Source organism: Phocoena sinus, chromosome 4, assembly GCF_008692025.1.
Source record: "Phocoena sinus isolate mPhoSin1 chromosome 4, mPhoSin1.pri, whole genome shotgun sequence".
NCBI classification, from domain to species: Eukaryota; Metazoa; Chordata; class Mammalia; order Artiodactyla; family Phocoenidae; genus Phocoena; species Phocoena sinus.
In genome coordinates, this window is record NC_045766.1 from 96,700,334 (window position 1) to 96,721,546 (window position 21,213).

At 37.4% G+C, this 21,213-nt stretch overlaps 1 protein-coding gene across 4 annotated transcripts in view; it reads left to right on the forward strand.

The window, feature by feature from the left end:
• ABI3BP (ABI family member 3 binding protein) overlaps positions 1 to 21,213 on the forward strand; it is a 276,389-nt gene that overhangs the window by 220,787 nt on the left and 34,389 nt on the right. For all 4 annotated transcript variants that reach the window (XM_032631466.1, XM_032631463.1, XM_032631465.1 and 1 more), the window contains 5 exons: positions 5,031 to 5,108; positions 6,610 to 6,714; positions 9,756 to 9,884; positions 10,400 to 10,468; positions 16,884 to 17,093. In XM_032631466.1, the coding sequence (XP_032487357.1) occupies positions 5,031 to 5,108; positions 6,610 to 6,714; positions 9,756 to 9,884; positions 10,400 to 10,468; positions 16,884 to 17,093 (591 nt within the window). The remainder of the gene's footprint in view (positions 1 to 5,030; positions 5,109 to 6,609; positions 6,715 to 9,755; positions 9,885 to 10,399; positions 10,469 to 16,883; positions 17,094 to 21,213) is intronic.

Here is a 21,213-nt window from a genome sequence, read left to right on the forward strand (position 1 = left end):
CAGGATAAATACAAGGAGAAACACGCCAAGACACATATTAATCAAACTGTCAAAAATTAAATACAAAGAAAGCATATTAAAAGCAGCAAGGGAAAAACAACAAATAACACACAAGGGAATCCCCATAAGGTTAACAGCTGATCTCTCAGCAGAAACCCTACAAGCCAGAAGGGAGTGGCAGGACATACTGAAAGTGATGAAGGAGAATAGCCTGAAACCAAGACTACTCTACCCAGCAAGGATCTCATTCACATTTGATGGAGAAATTAAAACCTTTACAGACAAGCAAAAGCTGAGAGAGTTCAGCACCACCAAACCAGCTTTACAACAAATGCTAAAGGAACTTCTCTAGACACGAAACACAAGAGAAGGAAATGACCTATAGTAGCGAACCCAAAACAATATATAAAATGGAAATAGGAACATACATATCGATAATTACCTTAAATGTAAATGGACTAAATGCTCCCACCAAAAGACACAGATTGGCTGAATGGATACAAAAACAAGACCCTTATATATGCTGTCTACAAGAGACCCACTTCAGAACTAGAGACACATACAGACTGAAAGTAAGGGGATGGAAAAAGATATTCCATGCAAATGGAAACCAAAAGAAAGCCGGAGTAGCAATTCTCATATCAGACAAAATAGACTTTAAAATAAGGACTATTAAAAGGGACAAAGAAGGACACTACATAATGATCAAGGGATCGATCCAAGAAGAAGATATAACAATTGTAAATATTTATGCACCCAACATAGGAGCACCTCAATACATAAGGCAAATACTAACAACCATAAAAGGGGAGATCAACAGTAACACATTCATAGTAGGGGACTTTAACACCCCACTTTCACCCATGGACAGATCATCCAAAATGAAAATAAATAAGGAAACACAAGCTTTAAATGATACATTAAACAAGATGGACTTAATTGATATTTATAGGACACTCCATCCAAAAACAACAGAATACACATTTTTCTCAAGTGCTCATGGAACATTCTCCAGGATAGATCATATCTTGGGTCACAAATCAAGCCTTGGTAAATTTAAGAAAACTGAAATTGTATCAAGTATCTTTTCCGACCACAACGCCATGAGACTAGATATCAATTACAGGAAAAGATCTGTAAAAAATACAAACACATGGAGGCTAAACAATACACTACTTAATAATGAAGTGATCACTGAAGAAATCAAAGAGGAAATAAAAAAATACCTAGAAACAAATGACAATGGAGACACAACGACCCAAAACCTATGGGATGCAGCAAAAGCAGTTCTAAGGGGGAAGTTTATAGCAATACAAGCCCACCTTAAGAAGCAGGAAACATCTCGAATAAACAACCTAACCTTGCACCTCAAGCAATTAGAGAAAGAAGAACAAAAAAACCCCAAAGCTAGCAGAAGGAAAGAAATCATAAAAATCAGATCAGAAATAAATGAAAAAGAAATGAAGGAAACAATAGCAAAGATCAATAAAACTAAAAGCTGGTTCTTTGAGAAGATAAACAAAATAGATAAACCACTAGCCATACTCATCAAGAAAAAAAGGGAGAAGACTCAAATCAATAGAATTAGAAATGAAAAAGGAGAAGTAACAACTGACACTGCAGAAATAAAAAAAATCATGAGAGATTACTACAAGCAACTCTATGCCAATAAAATGGACAATCTGGAAGAAATGGACAAATTCTTAGAAATGCACAACCTGCCAAGACTGAATCAGGAAGAAATAGAAAATATGAACAGACCAATCACAAGCACTGAAATTGAAACTGTGATTAAAAACCTTCCAACAAACAAAAGCCCAGGACCAGATGGCTTCACAGGTGAATTCTATCAAACGTTTAGAGAAGAGCTAACACCTATCCTTCTCAAACTCTTCCAAAATATAGCAGAGGGAGGAACACTCCCAAATTCCTTCTACGAAGCCACCATCACCTTGATACCAAAACCAGACAAGGATGTCACAAAGAAAGAAAACTACAGGCCAATATCACTGATGAACATAGATGCAAAAATCCTCAACAAAATACTAGCAAACAGAATCCAACAGCACATTAAAAGGATCATACACCATGATCAAGTGGGGTTTATTCCAGGAATGCAAGGATTCTTCAATATACGCAAATCTATCAATGTGATAAATTATATTAACAAATTGAAGGAGAAAAACCATATGATCATCTCAATAGATGCAGAGAAAGCTTTCGACAAAATTCAACACCCATTTATGATAAAAACCCTCCAGAAAGTAGGCATAGAGGGAACTTTCCTAAACATAATAAAAGCCATATATGACAAGCCCACAGCAAACATCATCCTCAATGGTGAAAAACTGAAAGCATTTCCACTAAGATCAGGAACAAGACAAGGTTGCCCACTCTCACCACTCTTATTCAACATAGTTTTGGAAGTTTTAGCCACAGCAATCAGAGAAGAAAAGGAAATAAAAGGAATCCAAATCGGAAAAGAAGAAGTAAAGCTGTCACTGTTTGCAGATGACATGATACTATACATAGAGAATCCTAAAGATGCTACCAGAAAACTACTAGAGCTAATCAATGAATTTGGTAAAGTAGCAGGATACAAAATTAATGCACAGAAATCTCTGGCATTCCTATATACTAATGATGAAAAATCTGAAAGTGAAATCAAGAAAACACTCCCATTTACCATTGCACCAAAAAGAATAAAATATCTAGGAATAAACCTACCTAAGGATACGAAAGACCTGTATGCAGAAAATTATAAGACACTGATGAAAGAAATTAAAGATGATACAAATAGATGGAGAGATATACCATGTTCTTGGATGGGAAGAATCAACATTGTGAAAATGACTCTACTACCCAAAGCAATCTACAGATTCAATGCAATCCCTATCAAACTACCACTGGCATTTTTCACAGAACTAGAACAAAAAATTTCGCAATTTGTATGGAAACACAAAAGACCCCGAATAGCCAAAGCAATCTTTAGAACGAAAAAAGGAGCTGGAGGAATCAGGCTCCCTGACTTCAGACTATATTACAAAGCAACAGTAATCAAGACAGTATGGTACTGGCACAAAAACAGAAAGACAGATCAGTGGAACAGGATAGAAAGCCCAGAGATAAACCCACGCACATATGGACACCTTATCTTTGATAAAGGAGGCAGGAATGTACAGTGGAGAAAGGACAGCCTCTTCAATAAATGGTGCTGGGAAAACTGGACAGGTACATGTAAAAGTATGAGATTAGATCACTCCCTAACACCATACACAAAAATAAGCTCAAAATGGATTAAAGACCTAAATGTAAGGCCAGAAACTATCAAACTCTTAGAAGAAAACATAGGAAGAACACTCTATGACATAAATCACAGCAAGATCCTTTCTGACCCACCTCCTAGAGTAATGGAAATAAAAACAAAAATAAACAAATGGGACCTAATGAAACTTCAAAGCTTTTGCACAGCAAAGGAAACCATAACCAAGACCAAAAGACAACCCTCAGAATGGGAGAAAACATTTGCAAATGAAGCAACTGACAAAGGATTAATCTCCAAAATTTACAAGCAGCTCATGCAGCTCAATAACAAAAAAACAAACAACCCCATCCAAAAATGGGCAGAAGACCTAAATAGACATTTCTCCAAAGAAGATATACAGAATGCCAACAAACACATGAAAGAATGCTCAACATCATTAATCATTAGAGAAATGCAAATCAAAACTACAATGAGATATCATCTCACACCAGTCAGAATGGCCATCATAAAAAAATCTAGAAACAATAAATGCTGGAGAGGGTGTGGAGAAAAGGGGACACTCTTGCACTGCTGGTGGGAATGTGAATTGGTTCAGCCACTGTGGAGAACAGTATGGAGGTTCCTTAAAAAACTACAAATAGAATTACCATATGACCCAGCAATCCCACTACTTGGAATATACCCTGAGAAAACCAAAATTCAAAGAGAGTCATGTACCAAAATGTTCATTGCAGCTCTATTTACAATAGCCAGGACATGGAAACAACCTAAGCGCCCATCATCAGATGAATGGATAAAGAAGATGTGGCACATATACACAATGGAATATTACTCAGCCTTAAAAAGAAATGAAATTGAGCTATTTGTAATGAGATGGGTAGACCTAGAATCTGTCATACAGAGTGAAGTAAGTCAGAAAGAAAAAGACAAATACCGTATGCTAACACATATATATGGAATTTAAGGGGAAAAAATGTCATGAAGAACCTAGGGGTAAGATAGGAATAAAGACGCAGACCTACTGGAGAACGGACTTAAGGATATGGGGAGGGGGAAGGGTGAGTTTTGACAGGGCGAGAGAGAGTCATGGACATATACACACTAACAAACGTAGTAAGGTAGATAGCTGGGGGGAAGCAGCCGCAAGGCACAGGGATATTAGCTCGGTGCTTTGGGACAGCCTGGAAGGGTGGGATGGGGAGAGTGGGAGGGAGGGAGACGCAAGAGTGAAGACATATGGGAACATATGTATATGTATAGCTGATTCACTTTGTTGTAAAGCAGAAACTAACACACCATTGTAAAGCAATTATACCCCAATAAAGATGTTTAAAAAAAAAAAAAAATTACTGACAATGGAATATAGCCACTTAATGCCTAAACAAAAATTAAGAATTTGGGAATTAAAGAGATATGCTAAAAAAAAAAAAAAAAAAAAAACCACAAAATTTGCCCATGAATATTGGCAAAAAAAAAAAAAAATAGCCAATCACTGTAGATGAACTACTCCTAGCAAAACAATATCACCCAGGCAGGCAGTGCGGGGTGGGCATCATAGAAAATTAAGGCAAAACCACGTTCTGCAATCAAACGCTAACTCTGCAGAGAAAATATCACAACTCATGAACGCAGTAGGGCTTTACGTTTTTTTTCCTATACACAGATGGGAGAAGCCAATCAAACTGTCTGAGGACAAAAAGTTTCTGTGAAGACTACTTACCACATTTTTGCTATCTATTTATTCTGTCATCCTCTCTGCTCACAGGGGTCAAGCAAGCACCACTGCCATCCGGTGCTGATAGAAATGTGTCAGTGGACTCTTCTTACTCCACAAAAAAACCAGGTAAGGAATAAAATGCTGACTCCCTCGCTCAGCTCTGCTCCGAAACTTGTAACTGCAAGTTACATGTGCTGCAGCAAATAAAAGTAGCATCCTCACCGTCCCCAAAGCATCAGAACCATGCTAACAGTACAGGGGTATTGCTAGATAAACATGCCAAAATATTATCTTCAGGCAAATAAAAAGCGCTTTATGCACAAATTGAATATTAATAAGAACCTCTAACGAGGCACTGATTTAATAATTACTTTATATAATGTTCTGAGGGGCCACAGTGGACAAATGCTGAAGCGTAATGGTGGATTCTAGATTTCATCATATACAAGTTTTGTTCTTATGTAATTTATTATAATATCCTTTTGCCTGAAATGATTTATGTTTCTAATTTGAGGCTGTGCTCTATATAATAGGCCAAAACTATGAAGCGATAATATCTTTGCATTGAATAAGAACTCTGTGCTTTTCAAAGGATGCTGTGAAACCTACTCTGATGTATTAATGTCTCGGTTAGAGATCCGTATTGTATCCTCACCACTCACTCTCCCTCCCGCCCTGCAGTTCGTGCACGCACGTGCACAATTCCTAATATCCCAGGAAGTACTTAAAGCCACAGGGTATTTTCCTGGATTGTCAATTTTACTTGAAGATTTTTAAACCAACATATTATGCAAAGAAAGAGATGAATTTTTAAGCTATAACACAAGACTTAAAAGAAAATTTGGGTTAAGGTGGTCTGCTCCAGGTACCTCTAGCCTTGTCCACCTTTGTGCAGATTATAAAAAGGTGTCTCTTCCCTTTGCCCTTCGGGCAAACCATTTAGAAAAACGTTCCTTTCCTCTGGGCTGGCAGCCTTGCACCAGGGCTCATGGGTGTGTGAGAGAGCAGAGTGGATGTGAAACTTTGCCTCCCACTTACAGCTCCCTGGCCAGGTGCCCTTGTGTGGTGACTCTGCTCTCCATGGCCACAGGCTTATTGCTTCTGCCATCAGGGCTATTTTGTTGTAATCGTTTGAGAAGTTCTGAAAGTGTTTGTTTAATTATAATTACATAATAGAGTTGGAGGATGGGGTGGAACACCTACTAAAGGAGAAATTATATGCTTTACCAACTCAAAGCTAAAATGGTGTAGGAATTGTAGCCTGCAAATCAAAGGCAATTGGAGATAATGAGACACAGAAATGCTACTGTTGAGTCTATATAGGAAACTAAAGATGATAAATTCTATACATCTATTTTCTACTTTTCCTTTCAAAGGGCAGATGTACTGATATATTTTCATCTATAATTAGAGAATATTTTCCCCATACACAAGTGTGCTTCATTATCCCTGGGTACGTTACAAGCACTAATTTAGAAGAATATCAGAAAGTATTGCAGGTACTTTTCTGTAGAATCTATTCTCTCTCATCTAACTGCTACTTGTCGAACATTATATTTTTTTTAAAACCCATGATTTTTATAGAGTGAATCCTTATGACCACTTTATCTGTAATATAATCTCCTAGCCACAATCCCAGGCACTCGTCGCCCACCCTTGCCACCTAGACCCATGCCCCCACGAAGAAAGCCTTTACCACCAAATAATGTCACCGGAAAGCCAGGAAGCGCAGGTACGTCAATCACATACCTTCCTTCTCCCTCCTTGATTTCACTGGCAAAACGCAAGCCTTTCTTGGTGTGATAGCTCAAGTAATGGATGAGCCCTTGGTGTGTGTGACATGTGCCTGTTTTGGCCCCAAAGACTGGACTGTAAATTATAGTTTTGAGGACTCATATCCTGATTCTGGGTGGGTGGGGTGAAAGGAACCACCCATGTCCATCTAGGCCAGTTTGCTTCTTAGATGCTGTGTGCTTGGTGCTGAGACAGAAGCTATCACAGGTTCTTCAAAAAGTGGATTATTTTGGATGAGATGTTTTGTGCTGCCAACCCACCAGGTGTAATGGAAAATGTCATCCACTCATCATCCTGTCTCTTGAGATAGAATCTTTTACATCTCATTGATAGCTCCCCTGTCCACCAACCTTCATGCTGGCCCCAGTATTACGGTGCAAGGGGAAGGATTGGGAACTGGAATACTCAGGGTGACTGAGCAGGTCTAGCCTGTGCAACAAGGCAGGAATATATTTTAGAAGTCAAGCTGCCTCTCAGCTTGCTCACATGCCTCTATCCTAGGGCATGTGTTGTCTTCTTCCCATAGAATGACCACTCCGAGTCACCTGGGATACTTGTACTTCATCCTTGTCTTGAAGAAGCCTTCTCTAGCTCCCCAAAGTAGACTAGCATTGCTTCTCTGTTCTACTTTTCCTTGAAACATACCTCTGTTAGAGAAAACCACTGTTTTATACCTATTTGTTTGTGTACTTGTCTTCCCCTACTATATCATGAGTTCTTTGATGACAGATGACATTTTCTCTGAATTCCCAGAACCAAATCCAGTGCTCATTGAGTGAATCCAGTAATCATTGAGTGAATATGTGAGTGAAATTAAGAATCAGTGAACCTAGTTCAGAGCAAAGATTCATCTCACTTTTCTTAAAGTTTCTTCCAGCGGACCTGCCAGCAGATCAGATCATGTTCCCAGTTTTCCTCCCACTTCCTTCATCTCTACTTCCTAAATATTCTGTAGTCATAATCAGGATAACAGTGTTAAGGACAGCTGTGAAAGATGAAACTGATAAGGATTTCTGAGAAAGAGAATGGCTGTCACTCTTTTCACAGGATGAAGGAGGGTGTGGTGATGGAGAAGCTTTCATGATGTAGCAAGGGGACAGTGGCCTCTAGATTGTTTTTCCCATCAGCTGAAAGAGGAATCAGCCTCTCATCCATGCTGATGGCCTTCCTGGGTCCAGGCCTAGGGACATGGCCCCAGTGAGGAGACCAGGTTTTCCTCATTAATTGTAACCTGGGGCAGCTGTGACTTGAGCTTCTGTAGCTTTTAGTTCAGACTGAAAATGATGCCTCAGTTTCCCCCATGGAAGAGTCAGGGGAACCACCCACCACAGAGCTCCCCTACAAGGCTGGCTGTGTGTCTTCAGTTGCACCTCCACGGCCTTGGTTCCTGCCATATGAAACCTTGCTCACTGCCATCAATAAGTGTAGCTTTGGTATAACTCACCCAGCCTATGGGATGGTATAAACACATCCCACTTCTGAGATTAACTCTGGTGCCCTCCCTGCCCCGTGCTTTCCACCTCTAACTCAAAAGAAATGACTACACTGAAGAGCCAAACACAAATGAGGTCAGTTATACAGATTTGGCCTGATGACCATCACAGAAAGTGCGTACGGAATTCAGGAAATCAACTCGATGTTCTGGGAGTCCTCTGAACACAAGCCTTCTTGCACATGTGCCTCTGAGAACAGTCTTAGGCTACTACGAGGCATCTCCACCTGTCCCCTATCTCCACATCTACCGAGGCCTCTCAGTCCCGCTCTCCTTGCCAGGATGAATGCTGCTCTGCACCCTCTAAAAAGCTCCTTCGGGCTGCAGTGCAGTGTCTCGTGGTTTTCACTCACCCTCTCATTGGGGCCTACTCCCACCAGGACCAGGAGCATAAGTCTGCAGGGGCTGGACCAGCAGCCCATCTGAATGGCTCATCCGTGATTCTGTGCTGGGCCACAGTCCTTGGGTCAGTCTTGTACCCCTTGACTCTCTATTGTCTGAGAATGATTCCTTTTCCCAGGAGGACTATAAAACCTAACCTAGCCTCCACTCTATTCTACCCATACTTGCCTAGACCTTGGGATGCCTCCTGTTTGGGAGACCTATAGGTGTTTTTAGAGTGGAGGAGACATTGTTGAATATAGCATCTCAGAGTGACACTGTTCTAGCTACAGGCCAGAGTCACAGACATTACCTTAGAAACTTCTTCTTCTTCCCCCCCCAGCCATCTCCCATGCCTGCCAGTTAATCTGCAGTGAGGCCACTCCATCCCCTTGACATTTCTCATGTAAAACCCCTTCCATCCAGTCTCACTGCTTCTTACATTGTTCACCTCCTCTGCCCTTGCCTACGCAACTGCTTTAGTCTCTTGATTTCTCTCTCTGCCACCAGCCTTGCAACTTAACTGTTCACCCTCTCCTCATCTGATCATGTTACTTCCCTAGTGAAAATCTTTTAATGGGTCCTTATCACCTAAAAATAATATCTAAATCCATGGTATGCAAGGCCCTTCATGAACTGCCTTCCCGCCCCCTCCGTACTCTGCTCTCACTGCTCCTGGCACTCTTGGCTCTCACCCCTTCAAATTCAACACGCCACGTGATTTCATGCTTCCTTGACCTGGTTCTTCCTGCAACCTCTGACTAGAATACAGCTCTCAGGCTTACCTACTGATCACTTCTCCTCTTTATTGGTACATCCTCTGGGAAGGCATTCCTGCCCTCCTCCCACCCAATACTCATCATCTTTCCCTGTAGACTTGTCCTCTCTGAGACCTTATCCCATGCTTTCACAATATCTATAATGCTTCAGTATAATTTGGCTCACACATCTCTCCCGATCAAGGACACCAGGTCTTATTTTCTCTCTACTCCTGGCATATAGTGCCAAGCCACATGGTAAGCACTAATAACTATTTATTGAGTAAATAAATGGGGAACTCAGCAGGGCTCCCTATAAAGCCTGAATCCTTTGGCTCTATATTACAGGAATCATTTCATCAGGCCGAGTAACTTCCCCACCCTTGAGGGCAACACTCAGACCTACTGAAGCCCCCTTGGAGAGAACAGAGACAGATAAAAAGCAACCAACAGCTCCTGCCTCGGGAGAAGATCTTGGTTAGTATATCAGTCACTTCCCACCGGATGCTTAGCTACGAAGTACTAAAGGATTTCAAACTAGGGAGAAAAGAGTCCTAGTTCTGGATCATCTATTTTACTCAATTTTATGATTGCTATGAATTTTTTAATTTAAAAATTATACTTATTTCTAATGTTTTATTATAGAATGTGCTCCTTCCCTTTGCAGACATAGAATGAAGTTCCCAAGATCTTTAGGAAAGTCTTCCTAAAAAGATCTAGATTACCCAGTGCTTCTTACTAAATTGCATGTCATTACTAATTATGCATATCTTAATTTATTAATGAGTATTAGCTACTTGGTTGTAATCTTTGAATCATTATTTATTACACTGAAGGGCACCAGCAGGACACAATTAAAGGCCTTTTAGTGTGGATAATATGTATAGTAATACTAATAATAATTGAAATCAAATTGTAAGGAATTGACTAGGAGGCATATGTATTAAATATTTATAGTTTTATTACTTTTTCATTGTATCTTCCATTCTCAGGTAATATGACTGACTTTAGCTCAAGCCCAACAAGAGAAACTGATCCTCTTGGGAAGCCCAGATTCAAAGGTATTTATGACTGGCTCCAAATCTCCATTTTAACAAAGCTATCTTTGGTGGGTATATCAGTCAGCTGTTGCTGTGTAATAAACAACCACAAAATCTTAGTAGCATACTCTAAAAAGGATTTATTTCTCATGTGTCTACAAATTGCCTGGAGGTCAGCTGATCTACCATGTGTTTGGCTGGGTGGTTCTACTTCTAACAACAGGTACAGCTGGGCCTCTTATAGGTTGGGCTCAGGTCTGCTCCACATCTGTTTATTTTGGTGCCCAGGATGAAGGACTAACAGTGACCCAAGAGAAGCTATTCTCATGACAGTACAAAGTGAAGAGAGGGGGAGTCCAAAAACGTGACCACATTTCAAGCTCCTTCTTGTGTTATACCTGCCAATATTCAATGGCTAAAGAAAGTCACATAGCCAAGCTCATAACAAAGATTGGGGAAGTATACTCCTTCCATGGATATAGAGAATGTTTTTGAAATATTTATTTATTTGTTTGGCTGCGCCGGGTCTTAGTTGCAGCACGTTGAATCTTTGTTGCCGCTTGCGGGATCTTCATTGCGGCATGCAGGATCTTTTTAGTTGCAGCATGTAATCTCTTAGTTGCAGCATGTGGGATCTAGTTCCCTGACCAAGGATCAAACCCAGGCCCCCTGCATGGGGAGTGCGGAGTTTGTTAGAGAATGTTTTTGAACAGTAATCTAATCTACCACAGTAAAAGAGAGATTATATGATATAGAACCCAGTATTTCCTTTTGTGATATGTTTTTCTGAAGTATAAAATTTGATAAATTTCAACATATGTATATACCCATGAAATATCATCACAATCAAGATAATGAATACATGCACCACCTCCAAAAGTTTCATCATGTACCTTTCTAATCCCTCCTCCTCTCTCCTCCCACCCAACCTCTAGTCCCTAGGTAACTATATTATAGATTAGTATGCATTTTTGGAAATTTTACATAAATGAAAAAAATACAGTATGAACTTTTTGTGTGAGATTTCTTTCACTCAACATAATTATTTGGAGATTCATCCATGTTGCTAAATGTATCAGTAGTTTATTCCTTTTTATTACTGACTAGTATTCTATTATATGGATATATACTAATTTATTAAAACTGTTCACGACATTTGGGTTGTTCTAATAAAGCTGCTATGACCATTCATGTACAAGTCTTTGTGTAGACATATGCTTTCATTTCTTTTGGACAAATTCCAACAAGGAGAATGGCTAGATTGTATATAAATGGACATTTAACATTTTAAGGAACTGCCAAACTGTTTTCCACAGCAGTTGTACTGTTTTACCTTTGTGCCAACAGTATATGAGAGTTCCAGCTCCTCCACATCTTTGCCAACACTTGCTATGGTCAGTCTTTTTAATTTCAGCCATTTTAGTAAAGGTGTAGTAGTATCTGATTGTGATTTTATTTTGCATATCCCTAATGACTAAGGATGCTGAACATCCTTTCATGTGCTTATTTGCCATCTGTATATCTTTTTTGATGTGTCTGTTCAATTTTTTTTGTCTATTTTTTATGGAGTTGCTTATTTTTTTATTATTGAGTTTTAAGAGTGTTCATATTTTCTGGATTGAAGACCTTTTTCAGATACACACTTTGCAGTGTGTATTTTCTCCCAGTGTTTGGCTTCTCTTTTTTTTTTTTTTTTTTTTTTTTTTTTTTTTTATGCGTTACGCGGGCCTCTCACTGTTGTGGCCTCTCCCGTTGCGGAGGACAGGCTCCGGACGCGCAGGCTCAGCGGCCATGGCTCACGGGCCCAGCCGCTCCGCGGCATGTGGGATCCTCCCAGACCGGGGCACGAACCCGTGTCCCCTGCATCGGCAGGCGGACTCCCAACCACTGCGCCACCAGGGAAGCCCCTGGCTTCTCTTTTTTAATTTTAATGAAGCTCAGTTTATCAATTTGGTTTTTTATATATGGATTGTATCTTTTATGTTATATTTAAGAAGTCCTTGACTAATCAAAGGTCACAAAGACCTCCTCTGTTTCCTTCTAGAAGTCTTCTACTTTTACATTTAGGTCTATGATCTGTATTGAGTCAAATTTTCTATATGACCCAAAGTATGAATGCATTTATTTTCTCACTTATGGATATCCAAATCGTTCCAGCATCATTTTTTGAAAAAACTGTTGTTTCTCCACTGGATTTAATTTGCACCTTTGTCAAAAATCAATTGTCCATATATATGTGGAACTATTTTGGGGTTTTCTAGTCTGTTCCAGTGATCTATTTATCTACCTTTCCATCAGTACCACAGTGTCTTGATCACTGGTTTTATAATAAGCACTGTGATTAGGTTATGTTAGTCTTCCAAAATTGTTCTTATTTTTTAAAAGTTGTTTTGGTGACTCTAGGTCCTTTTATATTTCCATCTGAATTTTAGAATGAGTTTCTCAATGTCTAAAAAAAATAGCCTGTTTATATTTTTATTAGAATTGCATTGAATCTGTAGGTCAACTGGGAAACATTGACAGCTGTTCAGTATTAAGTCTTATTACCTATGAACATGGTATATCTCACCATTTATTTAGGTGTTCTTCATTTCTCTCACCAATGTTTTGTAGCTTTCCATGTAAAGAAAACCATAAAAGTAGCATTTTTTATTTCAGTTTCTAATTGTTCATTGCTAGTATATAGGAAAACAATTGTTTTTCGTTCAATGAGCTTGTATTCTGCAACCTTGCAAACCTCTGTAGTCTTTTTGTAGATACACTGGATTTTCTACCTACAGAATCATGTCATCTGAGGGGAAAGTTTTACTTCCTCCTTTCCAACTTAAGTATCTTTTTTTCTTGCCTTTCTGTACTGGCTAGAACCTCTAGTGAAATACTGAATAGAAATAGTGAGGATAGGTATCTTTTTCTTGTTCCTTATATTATGGGAAAAGCATTCAGCCTTTCACCATTAAGTATGGTGCTTCCTGTAGGTTTTTCATAGATGCCCTTCACTGTGTTGAAAAAGTTTTCTTCTATTCCTGCTTTGGTGAGAGTCATTATCAGAAATGAATGCTAGATTATGTCTAATAATTTTTCTGACTTTATTGAGATGTTTATGTGGTTTTCCTTTTTTAGTGTGTTAATGTGATAAAGTAATTGTTCTTGAGTTGTAGGCTACCTTTGCATTCCAGTGACAAATTCCACTTGGTTATAGTGCATTCTCATTTTAATATATTGTTGGATTTAATTTGCTAAAATTTTGTTTAGAATTATATTCAGTGAGGGACACTGGTCTGTAGTTTTCTTGTAATGTCTAAGTCAAGTTTTAGTATCAAAATGATGCTGAATTTTTCTTCAGTTTTCTGAAAGAGTTTAGAACTGGTGTTGCTTCTTCCCTAAATACTTGTTAGTATTTACCAGTAAAGCCATCTGAGCCTGATATTCTCCTTGTGAGAAGGGTTTTACATGTAACTCACTTTCTTTAACAGGTATAGGACTATTTAGAATATTTTTTTCCATAGTGAACTTTGGTAATTTTTGTCTTTCAAGTTATTGGTCCATATGCTCCAAATTGTCAAGTTTATTAGCATAATGTTATTCATATTCTCTTCTTACTTTGATATCTGTATAATTTGTAGTGATGTCACCTCTCTCATTCCTTTTATTGACAATGTGTGTCTTTTTTTTTCTCTTTTGCCTAACCAGTCAGGCTGTAGGTTTATCAATTCTTTTGATCTTCTGAAAAGATCAACTGTTTTTCATTGATTTTGTCTGTTATTTTTCTGTTTTCTATTTCATTTATTTTTTACTCTGATCTTTATTGTTTCCTTTTTCTGCTTAATCTGAGTTTCATTTGCTCTTCTAATTTCTTAAGGTAGAAGATGAGCTCATTGATTTTTGAGCCCTCTCTTCTTTTCAGATATGGAATTTAGTGCTACAAAATTTCCCCTAGATATTATTTAAGCAGCATCCAAAAATTTTTGATATGTTGTGTTTCCATTTGTACTCTGTTCAAAATACTTTTTAATTTCCCTTTTGGTTTCTTCTTTGACTTATTAGAAGTATGTTATTTAATTTCCAAATATTTCAAGATTTTCTAGAAATCGTTTTGTTACTGATTTCTAATTTAACTCCGTTGTTGTCAGTTACTCTGTATTACTTGAACCCTTTTACATTTATTGAGACATTTTTTAAGGCCCAGAATATAGTCTATCTTGGTATATGTTCTCTGTGTACTTGAAAAGAATGTGTATTCTGCTGTTCTTAAGTGGAATGTCGTATTGGTTTGCTAGGGCTGCCATAACAAAATACTACAGACTTGGTGGCTTAAACAACAGAAATTTATCTTCTCACAGTTCTGGAGACAGAAGTCTGAGATCAAGGTATCTTTGGTTTCTCACATTGGAAATTAGGGCTTCATCATAGGAGTTTTAGGGAAACACAATTCAGTCCATAACAAGTGTTCTATAAAAATGTCAATTAGGTCAGTTTACTTGGTTGTATTGTGCAATTCTTTTATATCCTTAGCGATTTTCTGTCTACTGTTCTGTCAATTAATGAGAGAAGAGTACTGAAATCTCTAGCTCTAATTGTGGATTTATTTCTACTTAACAGTTCTATCATTTTTTGCTACATGTATATTAAAGGTCTGTATTTAGATATAGACCTAAATTACTTAGGATTGTAATAAACTCCTGAGGAATTGGTCCTTTATTATTATGAAGTGACCTTTTTTTGTTTATGGTAATTTTCTTTGCTCTAAAATCTAATTTGTTGATATTTATATATCCACTCAAGCTTTCTTTTGATAAGTGTTATCATGGTATCTCTTCTTTTCATCCTTTTACTCTTAACCTGTTAGTCTGTTTGTTTAAACTGTTGTCCCTATAGGTATCATATAGTTGGATCTTGCTTTTTCACCCAGTCTGACAATCTCTGCATTTTATTTTGGGTGTTTAGAACCTTACATTTAACATGACGAATGATACGGTTAGGTTTAAGTCTATCATCTTGCTATTTATGTTTTATTTGTCCCATCTATTCTTTGTTCCCTCATTCCTTTTCCTTTAGCCTTCTTTTGGACTGAGTATTTTTAGGATTCCATTTTATCTTTTTTTGTTGTTCTACTCCTATAACTTTTTTGTTTTGTTATTTTAGTGATTGCTTTGAGGTTTATAGAATGTGTCTCTAACTTACCACAGTATCTTCCAGTGATATCCTACAACTTCACAAATAGTGTAAGAACTTTACATTAGTATAGCAGCTTTTCTCTCCTCCTGGCCTTTGGGCTATTGTCGTTATAGTTTACTTTTACATGTTATGTACGTCACATTAAATTGTTAATATTTTTGTTTAAACAACAAATTGTCTTTCATAGAGAATTTAATAAGAAAAATACTGTGTATATTTACCTATGTAGTTACTGTTTCAAGTGCTATATTTCCATCCAGCATCATTTTCCTTCCACCTGAAGGACTTTCTTGAATCTTTCTTGTAGAGTGGGTCTGCTGGTCATGAATTCTTTCAGATTTTGTATGTCTAAAAAGTATCTTGCTTTTTTTTTTTTGTCCTTTTGCTTTTGTTTTTTTTTTAAGATATTTTCACCAGTTATAGCATTCTAGATGATAAGGTTTTTTGTTTTGGTTTTTGTTTTTTAGTAGAGAGATACATTGCTCTACTGCCTTCTCACTTGCATTCTTTCCGATGAGAAATCTGCCATAATCCTTCTTTGTTGTTCTATGTATAACATGTCTTTTCTTGTCTGCCTCCTTTAAAGATCTCTAGAAATTTAACTTGGGTCTTTTTTATAGCTTCCATTTCTTAACTCTCGACCATGTGGATTAGTGATGATAACTGTTTTTACTGTCCTTGTCTGATGATTGTTACAGCTATCCAAGTTTCAGGTTGGCTTCAAATGATTTATTTTTCTCCTCATTATGGGTAATATCTTCCTGTTTATTTTATCCAGTTGGGAATATTTTTATTCCTAAAATATTCTTGTATTTTATTCTGGGATGCAGTTTAAATAACTTGAAACCACTTGACCCTTTTGAGTCAGGCTTTTAAGATTTATTAGGTGGGACCAGAACTGTGTTTAGTGTAAAGTTAATCATTCCCCAGTACTGAGACAAGACCCTTTTGAGCACTGTTTCCAACGCTCCATAAATTATGCAGTTTAAACCACACTCAGGGGGACCAAATTACTTTTGGATATTAGCATAAACTAAACCTATTTAGAAAAGTAAATCAACAATAACATCCATATCATGTATCCCAAAGATAGGGTTCTGGATTTTCACAAATTCAAACCATCCACATCATTGCTTTCATCCATCTGCTTATAGTATTAGATCAAATGTCCTCAAACAGATAATTTTATTTATGAGTTCACCTCCACCTTTTTTTCCAAGCTCAAAAAAAAAAAAAATGCTCAATGTCCTCTCTGTCTTAGGTCCTCACGTGAGGTATATCCAAAAGCCTGACAACAGGCCCTGCTCCATCACTGACTCTGTCAAGCGATTCCCCAAAGAAGAGGCCACAGAAGGGAATGCCACCAGCCCACCGCAGAACCCACCTACCAACCTCACTGTTGTCACTGTGGAAGGGTGTCCCTCCTTTGTCATCTTGGACTGGGATAAGCCACTCAATGACACTGTCACTGGTAAGATCATGACACATGGACCGTCACTACGGTGGGAAGCATTGATAGTGTGATGCATTGGGAATGTGGTACCTTGATTCAAACTGTGGCCTGCGAGGCATATCTTAGGAACAGCAAGTCCCCGCAGAGTTCTGCTGTCCCTGTGGTACATGATTGTTAAAAGTATCATAAGATGCGAAAAGATCATCTTTGTCCTGGTTATGGCCTCCCTGTTAATTTAGCAGATCTCTTTAAGTTGCATACCTTCCTTCTCCTCTCAGAACTGTTTTTCACAATGTGAAGGTATATCTAGTCTTTTCATTACCTGAAAATCACAGATCACATATGGGAAGTTGCCACTGCTGGTAAGATTTAAACCTGTTTTCCTTTCACCATCCCAATTTCTAGATTGACCTAGAATTTTCAAGCAGGCTAAAAGTTATTTCAATCATTTTAGGAAAATTGTTTTAACTTGGTCAATTTTCTGCTTATCTCAGGAAATTTTGATTCTGCTGTCACTCATCCAATTTCTCTAAAAATGACTATGAAAAATAAGAAACCCTGAGTCATTCTTTGAATTTGTTATATGGGATTTAAATTCTCTGTAGTGAACAGGATAGACAAGGTAGAGGGGAGGGGTGGAAAGACTAATAACCCAAATCAGCTAGAGGATGTAGCAAACAGCGTGAGGACACAAGGTTCCTGCTGCCCATGTCCCCGCCACCGTGTGCCTGGGGTGGGTAGGCAGAATAGAGTTGCCCACTAAGAGGCTGTCAGGAAAAGTAGAGAGCGGTACACAGGGCAAGGTGAGGAGTGGGGAGATTCAGGATCTGCCAAAAAGTTTTCTGTGAATAAAGGAGAAAACAGTAGCTATTTCTCCTCAGACAAAACCGTTTGGTCTGGGCAACTTCCAGTGTAAGCAGCTTATCTTTGCTTAGCTGGCTTTTTAAATTTTTAACCATATTTTGTGAATTTCCTTTCTTATGCAAAGCTTGCCTTTGTTTTGAGAAAGAACCAGCCACTGCCCATGGTTCCTGGGGATCTGACTAGTTTTGCTTCTTTACTTGGAACTACACCAGTAGGTATTATCATCCCAATATCTAAAAATCAATCTCTAAGTATTGATTATCTACATGTATTAAAAAGTTGAAAACTCTCAATCCATATGCAGTGCTAATAAAGAGTTCCTGTGATAGTCTGAGGCTTCATTCTCACAAGACCAAATGAACTATAAAATTTCACTTGCCTTAAAAATATAGGACATTAAGTTGGAATTGGTTAATCTGTTTAATAATCTAATATATATTCACTTGGGTATGTCAATAGTATCTGATTTAGCTATTTAAAGTAGGATTTTCCTTTCATCATGTAACTTTTTAAAATTATATAAACCTGTAATTTCAAAGAATCATGAATAGGATATACTTTATCTAACCAACTAGTTTTATAACATTATTATTATTATTAAATGTTAACGGGCTGCTTGAGATCTTTCACTAGATACTGGACTTATGATAACCATTTTCATGGATAAGGACCACATCTATAACTATTATATTTTATAAATAGAAATAAGTCCATATTTAACCATTACTCACTTAGTCTATATTTCAGTGTTGGACCATATGCCCTAATGATCTGTTCTATTTTTTTCCATTTTTGTTTATTTTTAGTGTTCCATTAAATACCACTTGATTTCAAATGTAATCTTTTATAAACCAGCAGCCCAGATAATACAGAGATTAATTCTCATGTCACTGGAAATGGTTTTTCAAGAAAGATAACAAAAAGAGAGTGAAACATATTCTTCATTCCCCAGGTTGACTTCTGTCAGTAATCTTTCTTTTAATTGATAGGCATGTATTCACCTCTAGTAAATGCATCCAAATTCAGATGCTTCTCCATATCCCTTCTACACTAAAGTAGAAATAGGTACACCATAGAGATTGGCCACAGCCTGGGTCCTTGGACAACTCAAATTACTTATAAGGTGTCATTTTCTGATACATCAAGAGCATGCTGACATAGATTTAAATCCCAGACCAACTGTGTTCTAGATAATGCAACTTGGATCTATAATTAGCCTCTCTGAACTTCAGGGTTTTTTAATTTATAATAATAAATAATTCTTATTGCTATCAATTTATTGTGAGTATAAGACTTAACAGAGAGTAGTATTACCATTTGTTATTTTCATGCTGTATTGACCAGATAGTGATGTTCCCAATATTTATAATAATTATGTTCTAAGTGAATTATCTCATAATAGGGCAATAAAACCCTCTGAGGGGGAAAAAACAGACCAATTATTGTGTCAGTTCTCTGTAGATTTTCTTATATCTTTACTGTTAATGAAATTATTTTTTAAATCCCCTATTTAAAATAAGAAATATTGACACATACTTTTTTGTTGTTGGTGGTAGATTTTTATAATGTTCGTGGATTTATGAAAAGCTATTATCACTTTGAAGCATTAAAAAGGGAAGATATATACATTCTAAGACAAGAATTCTGAGAAAAATTCTAAATATCTTTTTAATCATGAAGGTAACTTCTAGATCCATTTTGAAAACTACAGTCTTTCAGGACAAAAATAGTATTAAATTAACATTTAAAACTTGAGTCAAAAGAAAATTAGAAAAGATGTGCTATAAGTGTTGAAGTATACTAAAAGGCTAAGGTGATATTACAAAGAATATCACACAGTCGATGAGGAATGACCCAAACAAAGATGTTTTTTGAAGGTGATTGCTTTCATGGATAACCAGCTGGAGTGTCATATAAATTGCTCTTTTGGTGACTAAGCAGCACTTGAATCTTTCCAATTGGAATCTCTCAAATTTTTGTGATCCTAGTTTCAAAACACAACTCGGGGATAATAAGGAATAGTAAAAGATATAATAATAATAGGTACCACCTGTTGAGCAAAATACATGCAAAATACTATTAAGCACTTTCCATATGTTCCTTCTTTAATCCCTACAAGCAACACTATGAAGAGACACTATGGACATTTTACAGATGGTAAAACTGAGACTGAGATCCAGGCAAGTGGCTTGGTCTGTCTCTTCCCATTAAGTCATGCAGTTTCCATTTTTTAAAAATCAATTTTACTTCCTTTCTAATTACTCTGATCTTTTTCTAGTAAATGTCCCTTCACAGCTGAGGAAAAGATATAAAACGAACATAATTGAATTTGGGCTCCTACCTCTCCCTCTCTTTCCACACTCCTTTAGAATAGAAAGCCAACTGAGATATAGGTTGGGAGCAGAGAGTCTGAGGAAGGAGTCTTAAATATGGGCCATTAGTCCTTTAATAGCTGCACTAATGTGTCCAGATACAATGACCATTGCCTTCCAGTTTAATTTCAAATTTTCAAAAGGATGGTCATGGGAAATTACTCAGAAAAAGTGATCCTCCTTTTTGGCTTTTTAAAATCCACCAGTAAAGCTCCTTCCCAAATTAAAATTGGTGATTATAAGTCTCCATGAGTTACTCTATAATTTCAGTTTTATTTCCAATATCCATCTCCTACCTTTGGTCTCAGTGCTAACAGCAGAAATCCCCAGTAACTTGCCAGCTCCTTTTCAACCTTCCCACTTTCCCTGATGCCCACCACTTGTGTATTTCTTCATACTGATGAAGCTGTTTTTGAGTAGGGTTTTGTTGGTTGGTTGGTTGTTTTTGTTTGATTTCTTTTAACCCTCTGTGTGATCTTGTCACATGCATTAAACTGAACCCCAACTGACAGCAGGGAAAGTAAATTAGTACATTATATTCTCTTAGTCTGAAAGTCTCTTTCGTTTGATTAGCCCTACAAATTCGTAGAAACCTGCCCTTAAGTTAAATTTATGCAGATCTCTATGCAGACTTTGAGGGCATAATTTTTTTAATTCAAGGATAATTATCAAGGGGGTAGATGTTAGCAGTATGTACAAAATTTATGTAACTTACTTAAGCAGTAGGTAGCAAAATCCCATAATTCTGTAGTTCAAAATAATGAACTATAGAAAAGTATAGTTCATTGTTCATTATTTGATTAACTGTTATTGCTGCTGTGGTTTTGAACTCCGTTTTTTGGAGCAGTACCATGTAGTCAGTGACATTTTTCCAGCAATGGCAGACGATCCGACTTACCTAA